At 55.4% G+C, this 22,273-nt stretch overlaps 2 protein-coding genes across 4 annotated transcripts in view; one reads left to right on the top strand and one right to left on the bottom strand.

Moving 5' to 3' along the window:
• Positions 1 to 6,441: 6,441 nt before the first annotated feature.
• On the bottom strand, positions 6,442 to 20,425 carry ccdc32 (coiled-coil domain containing 32). Its single transcript, XM_067991156.1, has 4 exons — positions 20,352 to 20,425; positions 13,372 to 13,721; positions 10,501 to 10,657; positions 6,442 to 9,284 (listed from the first exon to the last, which is right to left on the bottom strand). Exons 2-4 carry the CDS (start codon positions 13,625 to 13,627, stop codon positions 9,152 to 9,154), a joined length of 546 nt encoding a protein of 181 aa, XP_067847257.1. The 5' UTR covers positions 13,628 to 13,721; positions 20,352 to 20,425; the 3' UTR covers positions 6,442 to 9,151.
• Positions 20,280 to 22,273, top strand: part of pcmtl (l-isoaspartyl protein carboxyl methyltransferase, like) — a 66,114-nt gene continuing 64,120 nt past the window's right edge. Inside the window, exon 1 of one of the 3 annotated variants that reach the window (XM_067991155.1) lies at positions 20,280 to 20,454. In XM_067991155.1, the coding sequence (XP_067847256.1) occupies positions 20,399 to 20,454 (56 nt within the window). In that variant the 5' untranslated portion in view covers positions 20,280 to 20,398. The remainder of the gene's footprint in view (positions 20,455 to 22,273) is intronic. The other 2 variants (XM_067991154.1, XM_067991153.1) reach the window with 2 other exon arrangements.

Here is a 22,273-nt window from a genome sequence, read left to right as displayed (position 1 = left end):
AACGAGAAAGAATGAACAGGCAGTGAGTGGGGAAAGGAGAGAGAATGAACAGGCAGTGAGTGGGGAAAGGAGAGAGAATGAACAGGCAGTGAGTGCGGAAAAGGGGAGAGAATGAACAGGCAGTGAGTGTGAAAAAGGAGGGAGAATGAACAGACAGTGAGTGGGGAAAAGGAGGGAGAATGAACAGGCAGTGAGTGGGGAAAGGAGAGAGAATGAACAGACAGTGAGAGGGGAAAAGGGGAGAGAATGAACAGGCAGTGAGTGGGAAAGGAGAGAGAATGATCCGACAGTGAGTGGGGAAAAGGGGAGAGAATGAACAGGCAGTGAGTGGGAAAAAGGGGAGAGAATGAACAGGCAGTGAGTGGGGAAAGGAGAGAGAATGAACAGACAATGAGTGGGGAAAAGGGGAGAGAATGAACAGGCAGTGAGTGGGGAAAAGGAGGGAGAATAAACAGACAGTGAGTGGGGAAAAGGGGAGAGAATGAACAGGCAGTGAGTGGGGAAAGGGGAGAGAATGAACAGGCAGTGAGTGGGGTAAAGGAGAATGAACAGACAGTGAGTGGGGAAAAGAGAGAGAATGAACAGAAAGTGAGTGGGGAAAGGAGAGAGAATGAACAGGCAGTGAGTGGGGAAAGGAGAGAGAATGAACAGGCAGTGAGTGGGGAAAGGAGAGAGAATGAACAGGCAGTGAGTGGGGAAAACAACAATGAACAGGCAGTGAGTGGGGAAAACGAGAAAGAACAGGAAGTGAGTGGGAAAATGTGAAAGAATGAACAGACAGTGAGTGGGGAAAAGGAGAATGAACAGATAGTGAGTGGGGAAAAGGAGAGAGAATGAACAGGCAGTGAGTGGGGAAAAGGAGAGAGAATGAACAGGCAGTGAGTGGGGAAAACAACAATGAACAGGCAGTGAGTGGGGAAAACGAGAAAGAACAGGAAGTGAGTGGGGAAAATGTGAAAGAATGAACTGAGAGTGAGTGGGGAAAAGGAGAGAGAATGAACAGATAGTGAGTGGGGAAAAGGAGAGAGAATGAACAGGCAGTGAGTGGGGAAAACAACAATGAACAGGCAGTGAGTGGGGAAAACGAGAAAGAACAGACAGTAAGTGCGGAAAAGGGGAGAGAATGAACAGGCAGTGAGTGGGGAAAAGGAGGGAGAATGAACAGTGAGTGGGGAAAAGGGGAGAGAATGAACAGGCAGTGAGTGGGGAAAGGAGAGAGAATGAACAGAAAGTGAGTGGGGAAAGGAGAGGGAATGAACAGAAAGTGAGTGGGGAAGAGAGAGAGAATGAACAGAAAGTGAGTGGGGAAAGGAGAGAGAATGAACAGAAAGTGAGTGGGGAAAGGAGAGAGAATGAACAGAAAGTGAGTGGGGAAGAGAGAGAGAATGAACAGAAAGTGAGTGGGGAAAGGAGAGAGAATGAACAGGCAGTGAGTGGGGAAAACAACAATGAACAGGCAGTGAGTGGGGAAAACGAGAAAGAACAGGAAGTGAGTGGGAAAATGTGAAAGAATGAACAGACAGTGAGTGGGGAAAAGGAGAGAGAATGAACAGATAGTGAGTGGGGAAAAGGAGAGAGAATGAACAGGCAGTGAGTGGGGAAAACAACAATGAACAGGCAGTGAGTGGGGAAAACGAGAAAGAACAGGAAGTGAGTGGGGAAAATGTGAAAGAATGAACTGACAGTGAGTGGGGAAAAGGAGAGAGAATGAACAGATCGTGAGTGGGGAAAAGGAGAGAGAATGAACAGGCAGTGAGTGGGGAAAACAACAATGAACAGGCAGTGAGTGGGGAAAACGAGAAAGAACAGGAAGTGAGTGGGGAAAATGTGAAAGAATGAACAGTGAGTGGGGAAAAGGAGAGAATGAACAGACAGTGAGTGGGGTAAAGGAGAGAGAATGAACAGGCAGTGAGTGGGGAAAGGAGAATGAACAGGCAGTGAGTGGGGAAAAGGGGAGCGAATGAACAGGCAGTGAGTGGGGAAAGGAGAGAAAATGAACAGGCAGTGAGTGGGGAAAAGGAGGGAGAATGAACAGACAATGAGTGGGGAAAAGGGGAGAGAATGAACAGGCAGTGAGTGGGAAAAAGGGGAATGAACAGGCAGTGAGTGGGGAAAGGAGAGAGAATGAACAGACAATGAGTGGGGAAAAGGGGAGAGAATGAACAGGCAGTGAGTGGGGAAAGGAGGGAGAATGAACAGAAAGTGAGTGGGGAAAAGAGAATGAACAGAAAGTGAGTGGGGAAAAGGGGAGAGAATGAACAGGCAGTGAGTGGGGAAAAGAGAAAATGAACAGGCAGTGAGTGGGGAAAAGGGGAGAGAATGAACAGACAGTGAGTGGGGAAAAGGGGAGAGAATGAACAGGCAGTGAGTGGGAAAAAGGGGAATGAACAGGCAGTGAGTGGGGAAAGGAGAGAGAATGAACAGACAGTAAGTGGGGAAAGGAGAAAATGAACAGGCAGTGAGTGGGGAAAAGGGGAGAGAATGAACAGTCAGTGAGTGGGGAAGGAGAATGAACAGGCAGTGAGTGGGGAAAACAACAATGAACAGGCAGTGAGCCGGGTAAACGAGAAAGAATGAACAGGCAGTGAGTGGGGAAAGGAGAGAGAATGAACAGGCAGTGAGTGGGGAAAGGAGAGAGAATGAACAGGCAGTGAGTGCGGAAAAGGGGAGAGAATGAACAGGCAGTGAGTGTGAAAAAGGAGGGAGAATGAACAGACAGTGAGTGGGGAAAAGGAGGGAGAATGAACAGGCAGTGAGTGGGGAAAGGAGAGAGAATGAACAGACAGTGAGAGGGGAAAAGGGGAGAGAATGAACAGGCAATGAGTGGGGAAAAGGGGAGAGAATGAACAGGCAGTGAGTGGGAAAGGAGAGAGAATGATCCGACAGTGAGTGGGGAAAAGGGGAGAGAATGAACAGGCAGTGAGTGGGAAAAAGGGGAGAGAATGAACAGGCAGTGAGTGGGGAAAGGAGAGAGAATGAACAGACAATGAGTGGGGAAAAGGGGAGAGAATGAACAGGCAGTGAGTGGGGAAAAGGAGGGAGAATGAACAGACAGTGAGTGGGGAAAAGGGGAGAGAATGAACAGGCAGTGAGTGGGGAAAGGGGAGAGAATGAACAGGCAGTGAGTGGGGAAAAGGAGAATGAACAGACAGTGAGTGGGGAAAAGAGAGAGAATGAACAGAAAGTGAGTGGGGAAAGGAGAGAGAATGAACAGGCAGTGAGTGGGGAAAGGAGAGAGAATGAACAGGCAGTGAGTGGGGAAAGGAGAGAGAATGAACAGGCAGTGAGTGGGGAAAACAACAATGAACAGGCAGTGAGTGGGGAAAACGAGAAAGAACAGGAAGTGAGTGGGAAAATGTGAAAGAATGAACAGACAGTGAGTGGGGAAAAGGAGAATGAACAGATAGTGAGTGGGGAAAAGGAGAGAGAATGAACAGGCAGTGAGTGGGGAAAAGGAGAGAGAATGAACAGGCAGTGAGTGGGGAAAACAACAATGAACAGGCAGTGAGTGGGGAAAACGAGAAAGAACAGGAAGTGAGTGGGGAAAATGTGAAAGAATGAACTGAGAGTGAGTGGGGAAAAGGAGAGAGAATGAACAGATAGTGAGTGGGGAAAAGGAGAGAGAATGAACAGGCAGTGAGTGGGGAAAACAACAATGAACAGGCAGTGAGTGGGGAAAACGAGAAAGAACAGGAAGTGAGTGGGGAAAATGTGAAAGAATGAACAGACAGTGAGTGGGGAAAAGGAGAGAGAATGAACAGAAAGTGAGTGGGGAAAGGGGAGAGAATGAACAGGCAGTGAGTGGGGAAAAGGAGAGAGAATGAACAGGCAGTGAGTGGGGAAAAGGAGAGAGAATGAACAGGCAGTGAGAGGGGAAAGGAGAGAGAAAGAACAGGCAGTGAGTGGGGAAAGGGGAGAGAATGAACAGGCAGTGAGTGTGGAAAGGAGAGAAAATGAACAGACAGTAAGTGCGGAAAAGGGGAGAGAATGAACAGGCAGTGAGTGGGGAAAAGGAGGGAGAATGAACAGTGAGTGGGGAAAAGGGGAGAGAATGAACAGGCAGTGAGTGGGGAAAGGAGAGAGAATGAACAGAAAGTGAGTGGGGAAAGGAGAGAGAATGAACAGAAAGTGAGTGGGGAAGAGAGAGAGAATGAACAGAAAGTGAGTGGGGAAAGGAGAGAGAATGAACAGAAAGTGAGTGGGGAAAGGAGAGAGAATGAACAGAAAGTGAGTGGGGAAGAGAGAGAGAATGAACAGAAAGTGAGTGGGGAAAGGAGAGAGAATGAACAGGCAGTGAGTGGGGAAAACAACAATGAACAGGCAGTGAGTGGGGAAAACGAGAAAGAACAGGAAGTGAGTGGGAAAATGTGAAAGAATGAACAGACAGTGAGTGGGGAAAAGGAGAGAGAATGAACAGATAGTGAGTGGGGAAAAGGAGAGAGAATGAACAGGCAGTGAGTGGGGAAAACAACAATGAACAGGCAGTGAGTGGGGAAAACGAGAAAGAACAGGAAGTGAGTGGGGAAAATGTGAAAGAATGAACAGTGAGTGGGGAAAAGGAGAGAATGAACAGACAGTGAGTGGGGTAAAGGAGAGAGAATGAACAGGCAGTGAGTGGGGAAAGGAGAATGAACAGGCAGTGAGTGGGGAAAAGGGGAGCGAATGAACAGGCAGTGAGTGGGGAAAGGAGAGAAAATGAACAGGCAGTGAGTGGGGAAAAGGAGGGAGAATGAACAGACAGTTAGTGGGGAAAGGAGAGAGAATGAACAGGCAGTGAGTGGGGAAAAGGAGAGAGAATGAACAGGCAGTGAGTGGGGAAAAGAGAAAATGAACAGGCAGTGAGTGGGGAAAAGAGAAAATGAACAGGCAGTGAGTGGGGAAAAGAGGAGAAAATGAACAGGCAGTGAGTGGGGAAAAGGGGAGAGAATGAACAGTCAGTGAGTGGGGAAGGAGAGAGAATGAACAGGCAGTGAGTGGGGAAAACAAGAATGAACAGGCAGTGAGTGGGGAAAGGAGAGAGAATGAACAGGCAGTGAGTGGGGAAAACAACAATGAACAGGCAGTGAGTGGGGAAAACGAGAAAGAACAGGAAGTGAGTGGGCAAAATGTGAAAGAATGAACAGACAGTGAGTGGGGAAAAGGAGAGAGAATGAACAGGCAGTGAGTGGGGAAAGGGGAGAGAATGAACAGGCAGTAAGTGGGGAAAAGGAGAGAGAATGAACAGAAAGTGAGTGGGGAAAAGGAGAGAGAATGAACAGGCAGTGAGTGGGGAAAAGGAGAGAGAATGAACAGGCAGTGAGTGGGGAAAGGGGAGAGAATGAACAGGCAGTGAGTGTGGAAATGTTGAGAGAATGAACAGGCAGTGAGTCGGGTAAACGAGAAAGAATGAACAGGCAGTGAGTGGGGAAAGGAGAATGAACAGGCAGTGAGTGGGGAAAAGGGGAGCGAATGAACAGGCATTGAGTGGGTAAAGGAGAGAAAATGAACAGACAGTGAGTGTGGAAAAGGGGAGAGAATGAACAGGCAGTTAGTGGGGAAAACCTACTCTCCAGGGAAAAAAGTCTCAGTCTATCCAACCTCTCCCTGTAAGTCAAACCATCAAGTCCCGGTAACATCTTTTCTGCATTCTTTCTTGTTTAATAATATCCTTTCTATAATAGGGTGACCAGAACTGTACACAGTATTCCAAGTGTGGCCTTACTAATGTCTTGTACAACTTCAACAAGACATCCCAACTCCTGCATTCAATGTTCTGACCAATGAAACCAAGCATGCTGAATGCCTTCTTCACCACCCTATCCACCTGTGACTCCACTTTCACGGAGCTATGAACCTGTACTCCTTGATCTCTTTGTTCTGTAACTCTCCCCAACACCCTACCATTAACGGAGTTGGTCCTGGCCCGATTCGATCTCCCAAAATGCATCACCTCACATTTATCTAAATTCAACTCCATCTGCCATTCATCGGCCCACTGGCCCAATTTATCAAGATCCCGTTGCAATCCTAGATAACCTTCTTCACTATCCACAATGCCACCAATCTTGGTGTCATCTGCAAACTTACTGACCATGCCTCCTAAATTCTCATCCAAATCATTAATATAAATAACAAATAACAAATAACAGCGGACCCAGCACCGATCCCTGAGGGAGAATGAGAATGAACAGGCAATGAGTGGGGGAAAAGGAGAGAGAATTAACAGGCAGTGAGCGGGGCAAAAGGAGAGAGAATTAACAGGCAGTGAGTGGGGAAAGGAGTGAGAATGAACAGGCAGTGAGTGGGGAAAAGGGGAGAGAATGAACAGGCAGTGAGTGGGGAAAGGAAAGAGAATGAACAGGCAGTGAGTGGAGAATTCATTCGATGTCCTTTCTCAACTCTCCTGTTCATTCTCTCTCCTTCACCCTGTTTCTCTGCACAGATGCTGCCTGACCCGCTGAGTGTTTCCAGCATTTTCTGTTTTTATTTCAGATTTCCAGTGTATTTTGCTTTTGTCGAAGCTTTACATATCTATCACATGTTCGCACAGCACGATCACCTCATTCGTTACACATGGACCAACCATATTACAGCTTCACAGGCACCACGGCACAAATCTACATGGAGGCTGCTTTACCCACGCTCCTGAGCACAGATGAAACTGCTCTATACATTTTGTAGGACAGTTTAACAGGTATTGGATGAGAACTGTCCCCTTTAAATTCATTTACAGCGAGGGGCTAGTGTCGTAAAAATAGGTTCATAAATTATAACCGAGGGATCCTGAATAGTTTGACACCAGGTCAATTCATAAAACACAAAGCAGGGCGCTGGGATTAATTTCAGATTAGATGTTGCTGGTACAGACAGGACGGGCTGACTGGCCTCCTTCTGTGCTGTAAGCTGCCTTGGCTAGAAGGAGGATTCAGCTCAGTGGCCTGTGTAACACACCCAACCGGAAGGGCCGGGTTTAATTCCCAGTTGGTGTGTAGTTAGCTGGTCACAGTCGGGACAGGAGTAGGAGCACGACAATCGACCTGCGCCTCTGTCTGGGGAGGGTTTGTCCTCCTGGGCACTATCCAGCTGCCCAGGCCCGTAAGTGTGGGCGGATCGGGTGAGGCTGTGATTACTCCCACAGTAAAATAGCCTCTCGGCATGCACCAAAAATAGAATGGAGAGGGTGGATTGAGAGGGGCTGTGGACCAGTAAGCAGGGGGGGGGGGGGGGGGGGGCTATGGGCCAGCAGGGCGGGAGGAGGGGCTGTAGGCCAGTGGAGGGGGCAGGGGGAGGGGCCATGGGCCAGTGGGGGGTGGGGGCGGCAGGGGGAGGGTCTATGGGCCAGAGGGGGTGCAGGGCAGGGGTTATGGGCGAGTGGAGGGGGCGGCAGGGGAGGGTCTATGGGCCAATGGGGGCGGCAGGGGGAGGGGCTATGGGCCAGTGGGGGTGGACAGGGGGAGGGCCAATGGGCCAGTGGGGGTGGACAGGGGGAGGGCCAAAGGGCCAGTGGGGGTGGACAGGGGGAGGGCCAATGGGCCAGTGGGGGTGGACAGGGGGAGGGCCAATGGGCCAGTGGGGGTGGACAGGGGGAGGGCCAATGGGGGTGGACAGGGGGAGGGCCAATGGACCAGTGGGGGTGGACAGGGGGAGGGCCAATGGGCCAGTGGGGGTGGACAGGGGGAGGGCCAATGGGCCAGTGGGGGTGGACAGGGGGAGGGCCAATGGGCCAGTGGGGGTGGACAGGGGGAGGGCCAATGGGCCAGTGGGGGTGGACAGGGGGAGGGCCAATGGGCCAGTGGGGGTGGACAGGGGGAGGGCCAATGGGCCAGTGGGGGTGGACAGGGGGAGGGCCAATGGGCCAGTGGGGGTGGACAGGGGGAGGGCCAATGGGCCAGTGGGGGTGGACAGGGGGAGGGCCAATGGGCCAGTGGGGGTGGACAGGGGGAGGGCCAATGGGCCAGTGGGGGTGGACAGGGGGAGGGCCAATGGGCCAGTGGGGGTGGACAGGGGGAGGGCCAATGGGCCAGTGGGGGTGGACAGGGGGAGGGCCAATGGGCCAGTGGGGGTGGACAGGGGGAGGGCCAATGGGCCAGTGGGGGTGGACAGGGGGAGGGCCAATGGGCCAGTAGTGGGGCGGGGTGGGGGCGCACGCAGCCAGTGGAGGGGGGGACAGGGGGCCAGTGGAAGGGGGAGGGGACTGTGGCCCAGGGTGTGCGGTGTTGGTTAATGGAGAGATAAAGAGCCACACTGACAGAGCAATGGATGGAATGGTCAGCACCCTCCCCCCACCCCAGCAGGAAGCAGCGGCTCCCACTGTCACCCCTGCTCCCACCCCCACTCACACCCCAACTCCCGCCCCCACTCCCACCGCCTTGTGGTTCATCTCAGTTCCCGATACAGAGGGACTGAGACAAGAACTCTGCTGACTCTGCAGAAGCAGTGCGACCCGGTCCGGTGTGAAGGGGGATCCTCCTGGGCAGGAGATCGCAGGGTCAAGTGAAGCCTCTGAGATCTCCACACAAGGGAAGCAGTAAAACCTAAAGAAGGGCTGGAGAGCTTCGGGTCTGATACCTGAGCAGTATTAATTCGTTCTATAATCTGAAGTGGAGAAGCCCAGGCAGATTCAATGGGCTGAAAGGTGACCATCAGCCTGTGTTTAAAAGCCTGCAATAGTTTCGACTCTGCTGCTGAGGAGCTGGGAAAGGTGGGGGAGTAGAGAGAACGTGTGCTGTGGTCAGTGAGACTCTCGATGGGACGTCCTTGAGTGCAAACCTCTCGGCACAGAGTCTGTAATTCTCTATGGTGCAGGTACATTAATGTACTGAAGGGTACACAGATCATCAGGTTGGGGACTGAGCTCCCACCAGGATTGTGCTCGCAGCCTCTCCCGCTCCACTGAGCGAACTTTGGTGGAATGCCAGTTTACGCGAGTCACGGTGATTACTGCACATTATGTTGGAGGAGTAGGAGAGGCCCTGAGGAAATTCCCAGCGCCATTCCATTTAAAAATACATACAAGACAACATTAAAGGACTGATTCAGCCGCTGGGATCATCGAGGTTCATTCTTCGCACTTAATGTCACGTTACGTAGTTCAATGTCTCAGTGTTTGTGACGGGCAGCGCTCAGCGTGGGCCTGGCCTCTGCTCGGTCATCCACGGGGTGCAGTGGGTCGTTACTGCTCACAGGCCGAGTAGCTCTCACCCTCGGGCTCCTCCCGTCCTTCGGGGTCGATCAGATACTGAACTTCCTCCGCACTGACCGCAACTCTCTCCGGCTGCAGCCACCGCTTGAAATGGTCAATGGCGCTGGAGAAATAAAGGAGGTCGTCATGGAGCGGACTGGGCACAGTCAGAACTTCCTAAACGTACACAGAGTACGACCGACTGGAAACCTTTTGTTACAGAACAGAAACACAAAACACTAACCGTGTAATGGAGCAACATCAATTCCACATCTTACACCTCCCTCCCCGCCCTGAGAAACCTGCGGAAGGGAGTGGTAATACCAGGGCTAATTCTGGAGGCAAAATAGTCCCAGTCCTGTGCTATCATCCTAACAGGGCTTTAAAGCCACTCAACGAGTGTGAGAGTGTGTCCCCGCGCGCGGGAGGGAGTGTCCGCGCGTGAGAGAGTGTTTGTGTTTGTGTGTGTGTGTGTGTGTGTGTGCGCGCGCGCGCGAGAATATCTGTGCGCGCGTGTGTATCTGTACGAGTGCATATCTGTGCGTGTGTATGTTTAAGTATCTGTGCGTGTGTGTGAGAGAATCTGTGCGTGTATGTGTATCTGTGCACGAGTGTGCGTATCTAATCAAGTGCGCGCGTGGATATCTGCGCGCATGTGCGTGTGTATCTGGGCCCGCGTGTGCGTATGTGTGTGTGCATGTGTGTATATCTGTATGTATATATCTGTGTGCATGTGTATAGATCTGCGTGAGTATATATCTGTGTGTGTGTTTGTGTGTGTGAGTATATAATCGTGAGTCTATATCGGTGTGCGCGGGTAGGTACCGGTGTGCGCGGGTAGGTACCGGTGTGCGCGGGTAGGTACCGGTGTGCGCGGGTAGGTACCGGTGTGCGCGGGTAGGTACCGGTGTGCGCGGGGGACTGCATATCCGTGTGCGAGGGATGGTACATCTGTGTGTGAAGGACTGTGTATCTGTATGAGTGATTATATTTTTTTTATTCGTTCATGGGATGTGGGCGTCGCTGGCGAGGCCGGCATTTATTGCCCATCCCTAATTGCCCTCGAGAAGGTGGTGGTGAGCCGCCTTGAACCGCTGCAGTCCGTGTGGTGAAGGTTCTCCCACAGTGACTCACAACGAGTCACTGCCGGGGGAGGGGGGCAGGTATTAACTCTTCCCCCCCCACCCACCACATTGGGAAAGGACGTACATATGCTTCATCCCTCGGTCCTGGGAAAGCCGGATCCAGTGGAGGAAGAGTCTCTGTGGGAGCAATTGTGACGTGTCTGTTTATTTTGTAACACCTGCTGTAAACCCTGGTTACCGCAGATCACACGTTACCTCTGGTCTATCTCATACTCATCGCTGTACACATCAGACCCAAACTGCTCGTGTAGGAATCGATCCCAGCATTCCTTCTTTGCCTGTGACAGGCTGCGGAGCATCTCTTTCGAATTCGGTTCCTCGTTCAGACCCTTCAATTTTCTCAGCCGATTTTCTGTTAGAAAAACACAATTCTGTCAGTACACAGACTGCACCAGCTATACACAGCACAGGACAGTACACAGACTGCACCAGCTATACACACACAACAGGACAGTACGCAGACTGCACCAGCTATACACAGCACAGGACAGTACACAGACTGCACCAGCTATACACAGCACAGGACAGTACGCAGACTGCACCAGCTATACACAGCACAGGACAGTACACAGACTGCACCAGCTATACACAGCACAGGACAGTACGCAGACTGCACCAGCTATACACAGCAAAGCACAGTACGCAGACTGCACCAGCTATACACAGCACAGGACAGTACGCAGACTGCACCAGCTATACACAGCAAAGCACAGTACGCAGACTGCACCAGCTATACACAGCAAAGGACAGTACGCAGACGGCACTAGCTATACACAGCACAGGACAGTACGCAGACTGCACCAGCTATACACAGCACAGGGCAGTACATAGACTGCACCAGCTATACACAGCACAGTACAGTACGCAGACTGCACCAGCTATACACAGCAAAGCACAGTACACAGACTGCACCAGCTATACACAGCAAAGGACAGTACGCAGACGGCACCAGCTATACACAGCACAGGGCAGTACATAGACTGCACCAGCTATACACAGCACAGGGCAGTACATAGACTGCACCAGCTATACACAGCACAGGACAGTACGCAGACTGCACCAGCTATACACAGCACAGGACAGTACACAGACTGCACCAGCTATACACAGCACAGTACGGTACGCAGACTGCACCAGCCATACACAGCACAGTACACAGACTGCACCAGCTATACACAGCGCAGGACAGTACAAAGACTGCACCAGCTATACACAGCACAGTACAGTACGCAGACTGCACCAGCTAAACACAGCACAGGACAGTACATAGACTGCACCAGCTATGCACAGTACAGTACGCAGACTGCACCAGCTATACACAGCACAGGACAGTACGCAGACTGCACCAGCTATACACAGCACAGGACAGTACGCAGACTGCACCAGCTATACACAGCACAGGACAGTACACAGACTGCACCAGCTATACACAGCACAGTACGGTACGCAGACTGCACCAGCCATACACAGCACAGTACACAGACTGCACCAGCTATACACAGCGCAGGACAGTACAAAGACTGCACCAGCTATACACAGCACAGTACAGTACGCAGACTGCACCAGCTAAACACAGCACAGGACAGTACATAGACTGCACCAGCTATGCACAGTACAGTACGCAGACTGCACCAGCTATACACAGCACAGGACAGTACGCAGACTGCACCAGCTATACACAGCACAGTACGCAGACTGCACCAGCTATACACAGCACAGTACGCAGACTGCACCAGCTATACCCAGCGCAGGACAGTACACAGACTGCACCAGCTATACACAGCACAGGACAGTACAAAGACGGCACCAGCTATACACAGCACAGGACAGTACAAAGACTGCACCAGCTATACACAGCACAGGACAGTACCTAGACTGCACCAGCTATACACAGCACAGGACAGTACGCAGACTGCACCAGCTATACACAGCACAGGACAGTACGCAGACTGCACCAGCTACACACAGCACAGTACGCAGACTGCACCAGCTATACACAGCACAGTACGCAGACTGCACCAGCTATACCCAGCGCAGGACAGTACACAGACTGCACCAGCTATACACAGCACAGGACAGTACGCAGACTGCACCAGCTATACACAGCACAGGACAGTACGCAGACTGCATCAGCTATACACAGCACAGGACAGTACGCAGACTGCACCAGCTATACACAGCACAGGACAGTACGCAGACTGCACCAGCTATACACAGCACAGGACAGTACGCAGACTGCATCAGCTATACACAGCACAGGACAGTACGCAGACTGCACCAGCTATACACAGCACAGGACAGTACGCAGACTGCACCAGCTATACACAGCACAGGACAGTACGTAGACTGCATCAGCTATACACAGCACAGGACAGTACGCAGACTGCACCAGCTATACACAGCACAGGACAGTACGCAGACTGCACCAGCTATACACAGCACAGGACAGTACGCAGACTGCATCAGCTATACACAGCACAGGACAGTACGCAGACTGCACCAGCTATACACAGCACAGGACAGTACATAGACTGCACCAGGTACACACAGTACAAAAAGGTACACAGGCTGCACCAGGTACACACAGTACAAAAAAGTACACAGGCTGCACCAGGTACACACAGTACAAAAAGGTACACAGGCTGCACCAGGTACACACAGTACAAGTACACAGGCTGCACCAGGTACACACAGTACAAGTAGACAGACTGTACCAGGTACACACAGTACAAGTAGACAGACTGTACCAGGTACACACAGTACAAGTAGACAGACTGTACCAGGTACACACAGTACAAGTAGACAGACTGTCAGAGGGTGAGTGCCCGTGTTGGGTGCACGGAGTTTCGGATCCCTACCTGACTCGGTTGGGTTTAAGCACACAGCTGTGTGGCCATTGGTTAGAAGCATTGAATAGATTCCCCCACTGTGCTCTCTGCCTGCCCTCCCATCGCTGATCAGAGTACTGAGCGAGTGTCAGAACAGATTCTCTCCCCACTGTCCTGGCAGGACACGGGATCAGTGCGAGGAGGATCAGGAATAAAAAGTTTTGAATCTCACACTTACCCAATGCTGCTAAATATTGGTCTGAATCTGCCAAGGGCGTCCAACCATTATCACCTTCTGAGTGATCCTCATCGCTGCTGGTCAAATCCATGTCCAGCACCTGCCCTGGAATTGGGCTGAATATTTCACAGAAAGATTCTGGCAGGCAGTCTCCGATTGGGGAGTCAGTTTCATTCCCATCCCTTGTGCGAGCTGGCAATCCAGAACATATCCGCTCCCACATATCATCGCCAGACTCTGTCTCACTCGCAGCCATCGCAAAACCCTCACACACCGTGAAAGAAAGACACCTGGAGTCAGTCAGTCAGCCAGACTCATCTCAGGAATCATCCAGACACGACACAGGTACACTGTAGGGGCAGAGAGAACACAGTCAGTCTCGTGGTGCCAGGGGTGGGTGGCCAGTCACGTGCCGACGGGGGCAGAGGGCCAGTCGCACAGGGGACAGACGGCCAGTCGCACAGGGGACAGACGGCCAGTCGCACAGGGGACAGACGGCCAGTCGCACAGGGGACAGACGGCCAGTCGCACAGGGGACAGACGGCCAGTCACGTGCCGACGGGGGCAGAGGGCCAGTCGCACAGGGGACAGACGGCCAGTCGCACAGGGGACAGACGGCCAGTCGCACAGGGGACAGACGGCCAGTCGCACAGGGGACAGACGGCCAGTCGCACAGGGGACAGACGGCCAGTCGCACAGGGGACAGACGGCCAGTCGCACAGGGGACAGACGGCCAGTCGCACAGGGGACAGACGGCCAGTCGCACAGGGGACAGACGGCCAGTCGCACAGGGGACAGACGGCCAGTCGCACAGGGGACAGACGGCCAGTCGCACAGGGGACAGACGGCCAGTCGCACAGGGGACAGACGGCCAGTCGCACAGGGGACAGACGGCCAGTCGCACAGGGGACAGACGGCCAGTCGCACAGGGGACAGACGGCCAGTCGCACAGGGGACAGACGGCCAGTCGCACAGGGGACAGACGGCCAGTCGCACAGGGGACAGACGGCCAGTCGCACAGGGGACAGACGGCCAGTCGCACAGGGGACAGACGGCCAGTCGCACAGGGGACAGACGGCCAGTCGCACAGGGGACAGACGGCCAGTCGCACAGGGGACAGACGGCCAGTCGCACAGGGGACAGACGGCCAGTCGCACAGGGGACAGACGGCCAGTCGCACAGGGGACAGACGGCCAGTCGCACAGGGGACAGACGGCCAGTCGGTCAGGGGACAGACGGCCAGTCGGTCAGGGTCAGACGGTCAGTCTCACAGGGTCAGGGACAGACGGTCAGTCTCACAGGGTCAGCGTCAGACGGTCAGTCTCATAGGGTCAGGGTCAGACGGTCAGTCTCACAGGGGACAGGGTCAGGGTCAGACAGTCAGTCAGTCAGTCTCACAGGGACAGGGTCAGGGTCAGACAGTCAGTATCACAGGGACAGGGTCATGGTCAGACAGTCGGGGTCTCAGGGTCAGACAGTCGGTCTCACAGGGTCAGACAGTCGGTCTCACAGGGTCAGGGTCAGACAGTTGGTCTCACAGGGACAGGGACAGGTTTCAGGGTCAGACAGTCGGTCTCACAGGGTCAGGGTCAGACAGTCGGTCTCACAGGGTCAGACAGTCGGTCTCACAGGGTCAGACAGTCGGTCTCACAGGGTCAGACAGTCGGTCTCACAGGGACAGGGTCAGGGTCAGACAGTCAGTCTCACAGGGTCAGGGTCAGACAGTCGGTCTCACAGGGACAGGGACAGGGTCAGGGTCAGACAGTCAGTCAGTCTCACAGGGACAGGGTCAGGGTCAGACAGTCAGTCAGTCTCACAGGGTCAGGGTCAGACAGTCAGTCAGTCTCACAGGGACAGGGACAGGGTCAGGGTCAGACAGTCAGTCAGTCTCACAGGGTCAGGGTCAGACAGTCAGTCTCACAGGGTCAGGGTCAGACAGTCAGTCTCACAGGGACAGGGTCAGACAGTCAGTCTCACAGGGACAGGGTCAGACAGTCAGTCTCACAGGGACAGGGTCAGACAGTCAGTCTCACAGGGACAGGGTCAGACAGTCAGTCTCACAGGGACAGGGTCAGACAGTCAGTCTCACAGGGACAGGGTCAGACAGTCAGTCTCACAGGGACAGGGTCAGACAGTCAGTCTCACAGGGACAGGGTCAGACAGTCAGTCTCACAGGGACAGGGTCAGACAGTCGGTCTCACAGGGACAGGGTCAGACAGTCGGTCTCACAGGGACAGGGTCAGACAGTCGGTCTCACAGGGACAGGGTCAGACAGTCGGTCTCACAGGGACAGGGTCAGACAGTCAGTCTCACAGGGACAGGGTCAGACAGTCAGTCTCACAGGGACAGGGTCAGACAGTCGGTCTCACAGGGACAGGGTCAGACAGTCGGTCTCACAGGGACAGGGTCAGACAGTCGGTCTCACAGGGACAGGGTCAGACAGTCGGTCTCACAGGGACAGGGTCAGACAGTCGGTCTCACAGGGACAGGGTCAGACAGTCGGTCTCACAGGGACAGGGTCAGACAGTCGGTCTCACAGGGACAGGGTCAGACAGTCGGTCTCACAGGGACAGGGTCAGACAGTCGGTCTCACAGGGTCAGGGTCAGACAGTCGGTCGGACAGGGACAGGGTCAGACAGTCGGTCTCACAGGGACAGGGTCAGACAGTCGGTCTCACAGGGTCAGGGTCAGACAGTCAGTTAGTCTCACAGGGACAGGGTCAGACAGTCAGTCAGTCTCACAGGGACAGGGTCAGACAGTCGGTCTCACAGGGACAGGGTCAGACAGTCAGTCTCACAGGGACAGGGTCAGACAGTCAGTCTCACAGGGACAGGGTCAGACAGTCAGTCTCACAGGGACAGGGTCAGACAGTCAGTCTCACAGGGACAGGGTCAGACAGTCAGTCTCACAGGATCAGGGTCAGACAGTCAGTCAGTCTCACAGGGACAGGGTCAGACAGTCAGTTAGTCTCACAGGGACAGGGTCAGACAGTCAGTCAGTCTCACAGGGACAGGGTCAGACAGTCGGTCTCACAGGGACAGGGTCAGACAGTCAGTCTCACAGGGACAGGGTCAGACAGTCAGTCAGTCTCACAGGGACAGGGTCAGACAGTCGGTCTCACAGGGACAGGGTCAGACAGTCGGTCTCACAGGGACAGGGTCAGACAGTCAGTCTCACAGGGACAGGGTCAGACAGTCAGTCTCACAGGGACAGGGTCAGACAGTCAGTCTCACAGGGTCAGGGTCAGACAGTCAGTCAGTCTCACAGGGACAGGGTCAGACAGTCAGTCTCACAGGGTCAGGGTCAGACAGTCAGTCAGTCTCACAGGGACAGGGTCAGACAGTCAGTCTCACAGGGACAGGGTCAGACAGTCGGTCTCACAGGGACAGGGTCAGACAGTCAGTCTCACAGGGACAGGGTCAGACAGTCAGTCAGTCTCACAGGGACAGGGTCAGACAGTCAGTCAGTCTCACAGGGACAGGGTCAGACAGTCAGTCTCACAGGGACAGGGTCAGACAGTCAGTCTCACAGGGACAGGGTCAGACAGTCAGTCTCACAGGATCAGGGTCAGACAGTCAGTCAGTCTCACAGGGACAGGGTCAGACAGTCAGTTAGTCTCACAGGGACAGGGTCAGACAGTCAGTCAGTCTCACAGGGACAGGGTCAGACAGTCAGTCAGTCTCACAGGGACAGGGTCAGACAGTCAGTCTCACAGGGACAGGGTCAGACAGTCAGTCAGTCTCACAGGGACAGGGTCAGACAGTCGGTCTCACAGGGACAGGGTCAGACAGTCAGTCTCACAGGGACAGGGTCAGACAGTCAGTCTCACAGGGACAGGGTCAGACAGTCAGTCTCACAGGGACAGGGTCAGACAGTCAGTCTCACAGGGTCAGGGTCAGACAGTCAGTCAGTCTCACAGGGACAGGGTCAGACAGTCAGTCTCACAGGGTCAGGGTCAGACAGTCAGTCAGTCTCACAGGGACAGGGTCAGACAGTCAGTCTCACAGGGACAGGGTCAGACAGTCGGTCTCACAGGGACAGGGTCAGACAGTCAGTCTCACAGGGACAGGGTCAGACAGTCAGTCTCACAGGGACAGGGTCAGACAGTCAGTCAGTCTCACAGGGACAGGGTCAGACAGTCAGTCAGTCTCACAGGGACAGGGTCAGACAGTCAGTCTCACAGGGACAGGGTCAGACAGTCAGTCTCACAGGGACAGGGTCAGACAGTCAGTCTCACAGGATCAGGGTCAGACAGTCAGTCAGTCTCACAGGGACAGGGTCAGACAGTCAGTTAGTCTCACAGGGACAGGGTCAGACAGTCAGTCAGTCTCACAGGGACAGGGTCAGACAGTCGGTCTCACAGGGACAGGGTCAGACAGTCAGTCTCACAGGGACAGGGTCAGACAGTCAGTCTCACAGGGACAGGGTCAGACAGTCAGTCTCACAGGGACAGGGTCAGACAGTCAGTCTCACAGGGACAGGGTCAGACAGTCAGTCTCACAGGGTCAGGGTCAGACAGTCAGTCAGTCTCACAGGGACAGGGTCAGACAGTCAGTCTCACAGGGTCAGGGTCAGACAGTCAGTCAGTCTCACAGGGACAGGGTCAGACAGTCAGTCTCACAGGGACAGGGTCAGACAGTCAGTCTCACAGGGACAGGGTCAGACAGTCAGTCAGTCTCACAGGGACAGGGTCAGACAGTCAGTCAGTCTCACAGGGACAGGGTCAGACAGTCAGTCAGTCTCACAGGGACAGGGTCAGACAGTCGGTCTCACAGGGACAGGGTCAGACAGTCGGTCTCACAGGGACAGGGTCAGACAGTCAGTCTCACAGGGACAGGGTCAGACAGTCGGTCTCACAGGGACAGGGTCAGACAGTCAGTCTCACAGGGACAGGGTCAGACAGTCAGTCAGTCTCACAGGGACAGGGTCAGACAGTCAGTCAGTCTCACAGGGACAGGGTCAGACAGTCAGTCAGTCTCACAGGGACAGGGTCAGACAGTCGGTCTCACAGGGACAGGGTCAGACAGTCGGTCTCACAGGGACAGGGTCAGACAGTCGGTCTCACAGGGACAGGGTCAGACAGTCAGTCTCACAGGGACAGGGTCAGACAGTCAGTCTCACAGGGTCAGGGTCAGACAGTCAGTCTCACAGGGACAGGGTCAGACAGTCAGTCAGTCTCACAGGGACAGGGTCAGACAGTCGGTCTCACAGGGACAGGGTCAGACAGTCAGTCTCACAGGGACAGGGTCAGACAGTCGGTCTCACAGGGACAGGGTCAGACAGTCGGTCTCACAGGGACAGGGTCAGACAGTCGGTCTCACAGGGACAGGGTCAGACAGTCAGTCTCACAGGGACAGGGTCAGACAGTCGGTCTCACAGGGACAGGGTCAGACAGTCAGTCTCACAGGGACAGGGTCAGACAGTCGGTCTCACAGGGACAGGGTCAGACAGTCAGTCTCACAGGGACAGGGTCAGACAGTCAGTCAGTCTCACAGGGACAGGGTCAGACAGTCGGTCTCACAGGGACAGGGTCAGACAGTCGGTCTCACAGGGACAGGGTCAGACAGTCAGTCTCACAGGGACAGGGTCAGACAGTCAGTTAGTCTCACAGGGACAGGGTCAGACAGTCGGTCTCACAGGGACAGGGTCAGACAGTCGGTCTCACAGGGACAGGGTCAGACAGTCGGTCTCACAGGGACAGGGTCAGACAGTCGGTCTCACAGGGACAGGGTCAGACAGTCGGTCTCACAGGGACAGGGTCAGACAGTCGGTCTCACAGGGACAGGGTCAGACAGTCAGTCTCACAGGGACAGGGTCAGACAGTCAGTCCCACAGGGTCAGGGTCAGACAGTCAGTCTCACAGGGCAGGGTCAGACAGTCAGTCAGTCTCACAGGGACAGGGTCAGACAGTCGGTCTCACAGGGACAGGGTCAGACAGTCAGTCTCACAGGGACAGGGTCAGACAGTCAGTCTCACAGGGACAGGGTCAGACAGTCAGTCTCACAGGGACAGGGTCAGACAGTCAGTCTCACAGGGACAGGGTCAGACAGTCAGTCTCACAGGGTCAGGGTCAGACAGTCAGTCTCACAGGGACAGGGTCAGTCAGTCAGTCTCACAGGGACAGGGTCAGACAGTCAGTCTCACAGGGACAGGGTCAGACAGTCAGTCTCACAGGGACAGGGTCAGACAGTCAGTCTCACAGGGACAGGGTCAGACAGTCAGTCTCACAGGGACAGGGTCAGACAGTCAGTCTCACAGGGACAGGGTCAGACAGTCAGTCTCACAGGGACAGGGTCAGACAGTCAGCCTCACAGGGACAGGGTCAGACAGTCAGTCTCACAGGGTCAGGGTCAGACAGTCAGTCTCACAGGGACAGGGTCAGTCAGTCAGTCTCACAGGGACAGGGTCAGACAGTCAGTCTCACAGGGACAGGGTCAGACAGTCAGTCTCACAGGGACAGGGTCAGACAGTCAGTCTCACAGGGACAGGGTCAGACAGTCAGTCTCACAGGGACAGGGTCAGACAGTCAGTCTCACAGGGTCAGGGTCAGACAGTCAGTCTCACAGGGACAGGGTCAGACAGTCAGTCTCACAGGGACAGGGTCAGACAGTCAGTCTCACAGGGACAGGGTCAGACAGTCAGTCTCACAGGGACAGGGTCAGACAGTCAGTCAGTCTCACAGGGACAGGGTCAGACAGTCAGTCAGTCTCACAGGGACAGGGTCAGACAGTCAGTCTCACAGGGACAGGGTCAGACAGTCAGTCTCACAGGGTCAGGGTCAGACAGTCAGTCTCACAGGGACAGGGTCAGACAGTCGGTCTCACAGGGACAGGGTCAGACAGTCAGTCTCACAGGGACAGGGTCAGACAGTCAGTCCCACAGGGTCAGGGTCAGACAGTCAGGGGGACGGGGGACGGGGGACAGTGAACCCGGCCCCGGGTCTCCAGCCGCTCTCGGGCCCGCGCGGCCTCATCACTCACCGGACTCCGCTCCAAACAGGCGCCGCTCCGACTCCTCCCGGGGCCTAATGCCGCGCACAGTGGACACGTCATCAACAGCGCGACAGAAACAGCAAGTAACAGAGTGAGTGAGAAAGAGAGAGAAAGAAAGAGAGTGAGTGAAAGAGAGTGAGAGTGAAAGAGAGTGAGAAAGAGTGAGAAAAAGAGAGAGAGAGGAAGAGAAAGTGAGTGAAAAAGAAATGAAGAGATGAAGTGAGAAAGCGAGAGAATGAGGAGGGGAGAGAGGGAGTGAGTGAGTGAGGGAGGGAGAGGGGGAGTGCGTGAGTGAGGGACGGAGAGGGGGAGTGAGTGAGGGAGGGAGAGGGGGAGTGAGTGAGTGAGGGACGGAGAGGGGGAGTGAGTGAGGGAGGGAGAGGGGGAGTGAGTGAGGGAGAGGGGGAGTGAGTGAGGGAGGGAGAGGGGTAGTGAGTGAGTGAGGGAGGGAGAGGGGGAGTGAGTGAGTGAGGGACGGAGAGGGGGAGTGAGTGAGGGAGGGAGAGGGGGAGTGAGTGAGGGAGGGAGAGGGGGAGTGAGTGAGTGAGGGAGAGGGGGAGTGAGTGAGGGAGAGGGGGAGTGAGTGAGGGAGGGAGAGGGGGAGTGAGTGAGTGAGGGACGGAGAGGGGGAGTGAGTGAGGGAGGGAGAGGGGGAGTGAGGGAGAGGGGGAGTGAGTGAGTGAGGGAGGGAGAGGGGGAGTGAGTGAGGGAGGGAGAGGGGGAGTGAGTGAGGGAGGGAGAGGGGGAGTGAGTGAGGGAGGGAGAGGGGAGTGAGTGAGGGAGGGAGAGGGGAGTGAGTGAGGGAGGGAGGGAGAGGGGAGTGAGTGAGGGAGGGAGAGGGGGAGTGAGTGAGGGAGGGAGAGGGGGAGGGAGGGGGAGGGAGGGAGAGAGGGAGTGAGTGAGGGAGAGGAGGGGAGTGAGGGGAGTGAGGAAGGGAGAGGGGGAGTGAGTGAGTGAGGGAGAGGGGGAGTGAGTGAGGGAGGGAGAGGGGGAGTGAGTGAGGGAGGGAGAGGGGGAGTGAGTGAGGGAGGGAGAGGGGGAGTGAGTGAGTGAGGGAGAGGGGGAGTGAGTGAGTGAGGGACGGAGAGGGGGAGTGAGTGGAGGGAGAGGGGGAGTGAGTGAGGGAGGGAGAGGGGGAGTGAGTGAGTGAGGGAGAGGGGGAGTGAGTGAGGGAGGGAGAGGGGGGAGTGAGTGAGTGAGGGAGAGGGGGAGTGAGTGAGGGAGGGAGAGGGGGAGGGAGTGAGGGAGGGAGAGGGGGAGGGAGGGAGAGAGGGAGTGAGTGAGGGAGAGAGAGGGGGAGAGAGAGAGGGGGGGAGTGAGTGAGGCGAAGGGAGAGGGGGGAGCGAGTGAGGCGAAGGGAGAGGGGGAGCGAGTGCGGCGAGGGAGAGGGGGGGCGAGTGCGGGCGAGGGAGGGGGGGGGGGGGCGAGTGCGGGCGAGGGAGAGGGGGGGGCGAGTGCGGGCGAGGGAGAGGGGGGGCGAGTGCGGGCGAGGGAGAGGGGGGCGAGTGCGGGCGAGGGAGAGGGGGGGCGAGTGCGGGCGAGGGAGAGGGGGGGCGAGTGCGGGCGAGGGAGAGGGGGGGCGAGTGCGGGCGAGGGAGAGGGGGGGCGAGTGCGGGCGAGGGAGAGGGGGGGCGAGTGCGGGCGAGGGAGAGGGGGGGGCGAGTGCGGGCGAGGGGAGAGGGGGGGCGAGTGCGGGCGAGGGAGAGGGGGGCGAGTGCGGGCGAGGGAGAGGGGGGGCGAGTGCGGGCGAGGGAGAGGTGGGGGCGAGTGCGGGCGAGGCGAGAGGGGGGGCGAGTGCGGGCGAGGGAGAGGGGGGGCGAGTGCGGGCGAGGGAGAGGGGGGGCGAGTGCGGGCGAGGGAGAGGGGGGCGAGTGCGGGGCGAGGGAGAGGGGGGGCGAGTGCGGGCGAGA

Source organism: Heptranchias perlo, chromosome 10, assembly GCF_035084215.1.
Source record: "Heptranchias perlo isolate sHepPer1 chromosome 10, sHepPer1.hap1, whole genome shotgun sequence".
NCBI classification, from domain to species: Eukaryota; Metazoa; Chordata; class Chondrichthyes; order Hexanchiformes; family Hexanchidae; genus Heptranchias; species Heptranchias perlo.
This window is presented reverse-complemented; position numbering and strand designations above follow the sequence as displayed.

What these genes read in the sequence shown, in the direction of transcription:
- ccdc32 (XM_067991156.1), bottom strand. Translation starts at nt 13,627, where the DNA reads ATGGCTGCGAGTGAGACAGAGTCTGGCGATGATATGTGGGAGCGGATA. An exon ending in CCAATATTTAGCAGCATTGG is followed by an intron (nt 10,658 to 13,371) that starts GTAAGTGTGAGA and finishes TTTTTCTAACAG; the next exon opens with AAAATCGGCTGAGAAAATTG. An exon ending in GAGTATGAGATAGACCAGAG is followed by an intron (nt 9,285 to 10,500) that starts GTAACGTGTGAT and finishes TTATTTCTCCAG; the next exon opens with CGCCATTGACCATTTCAAGC.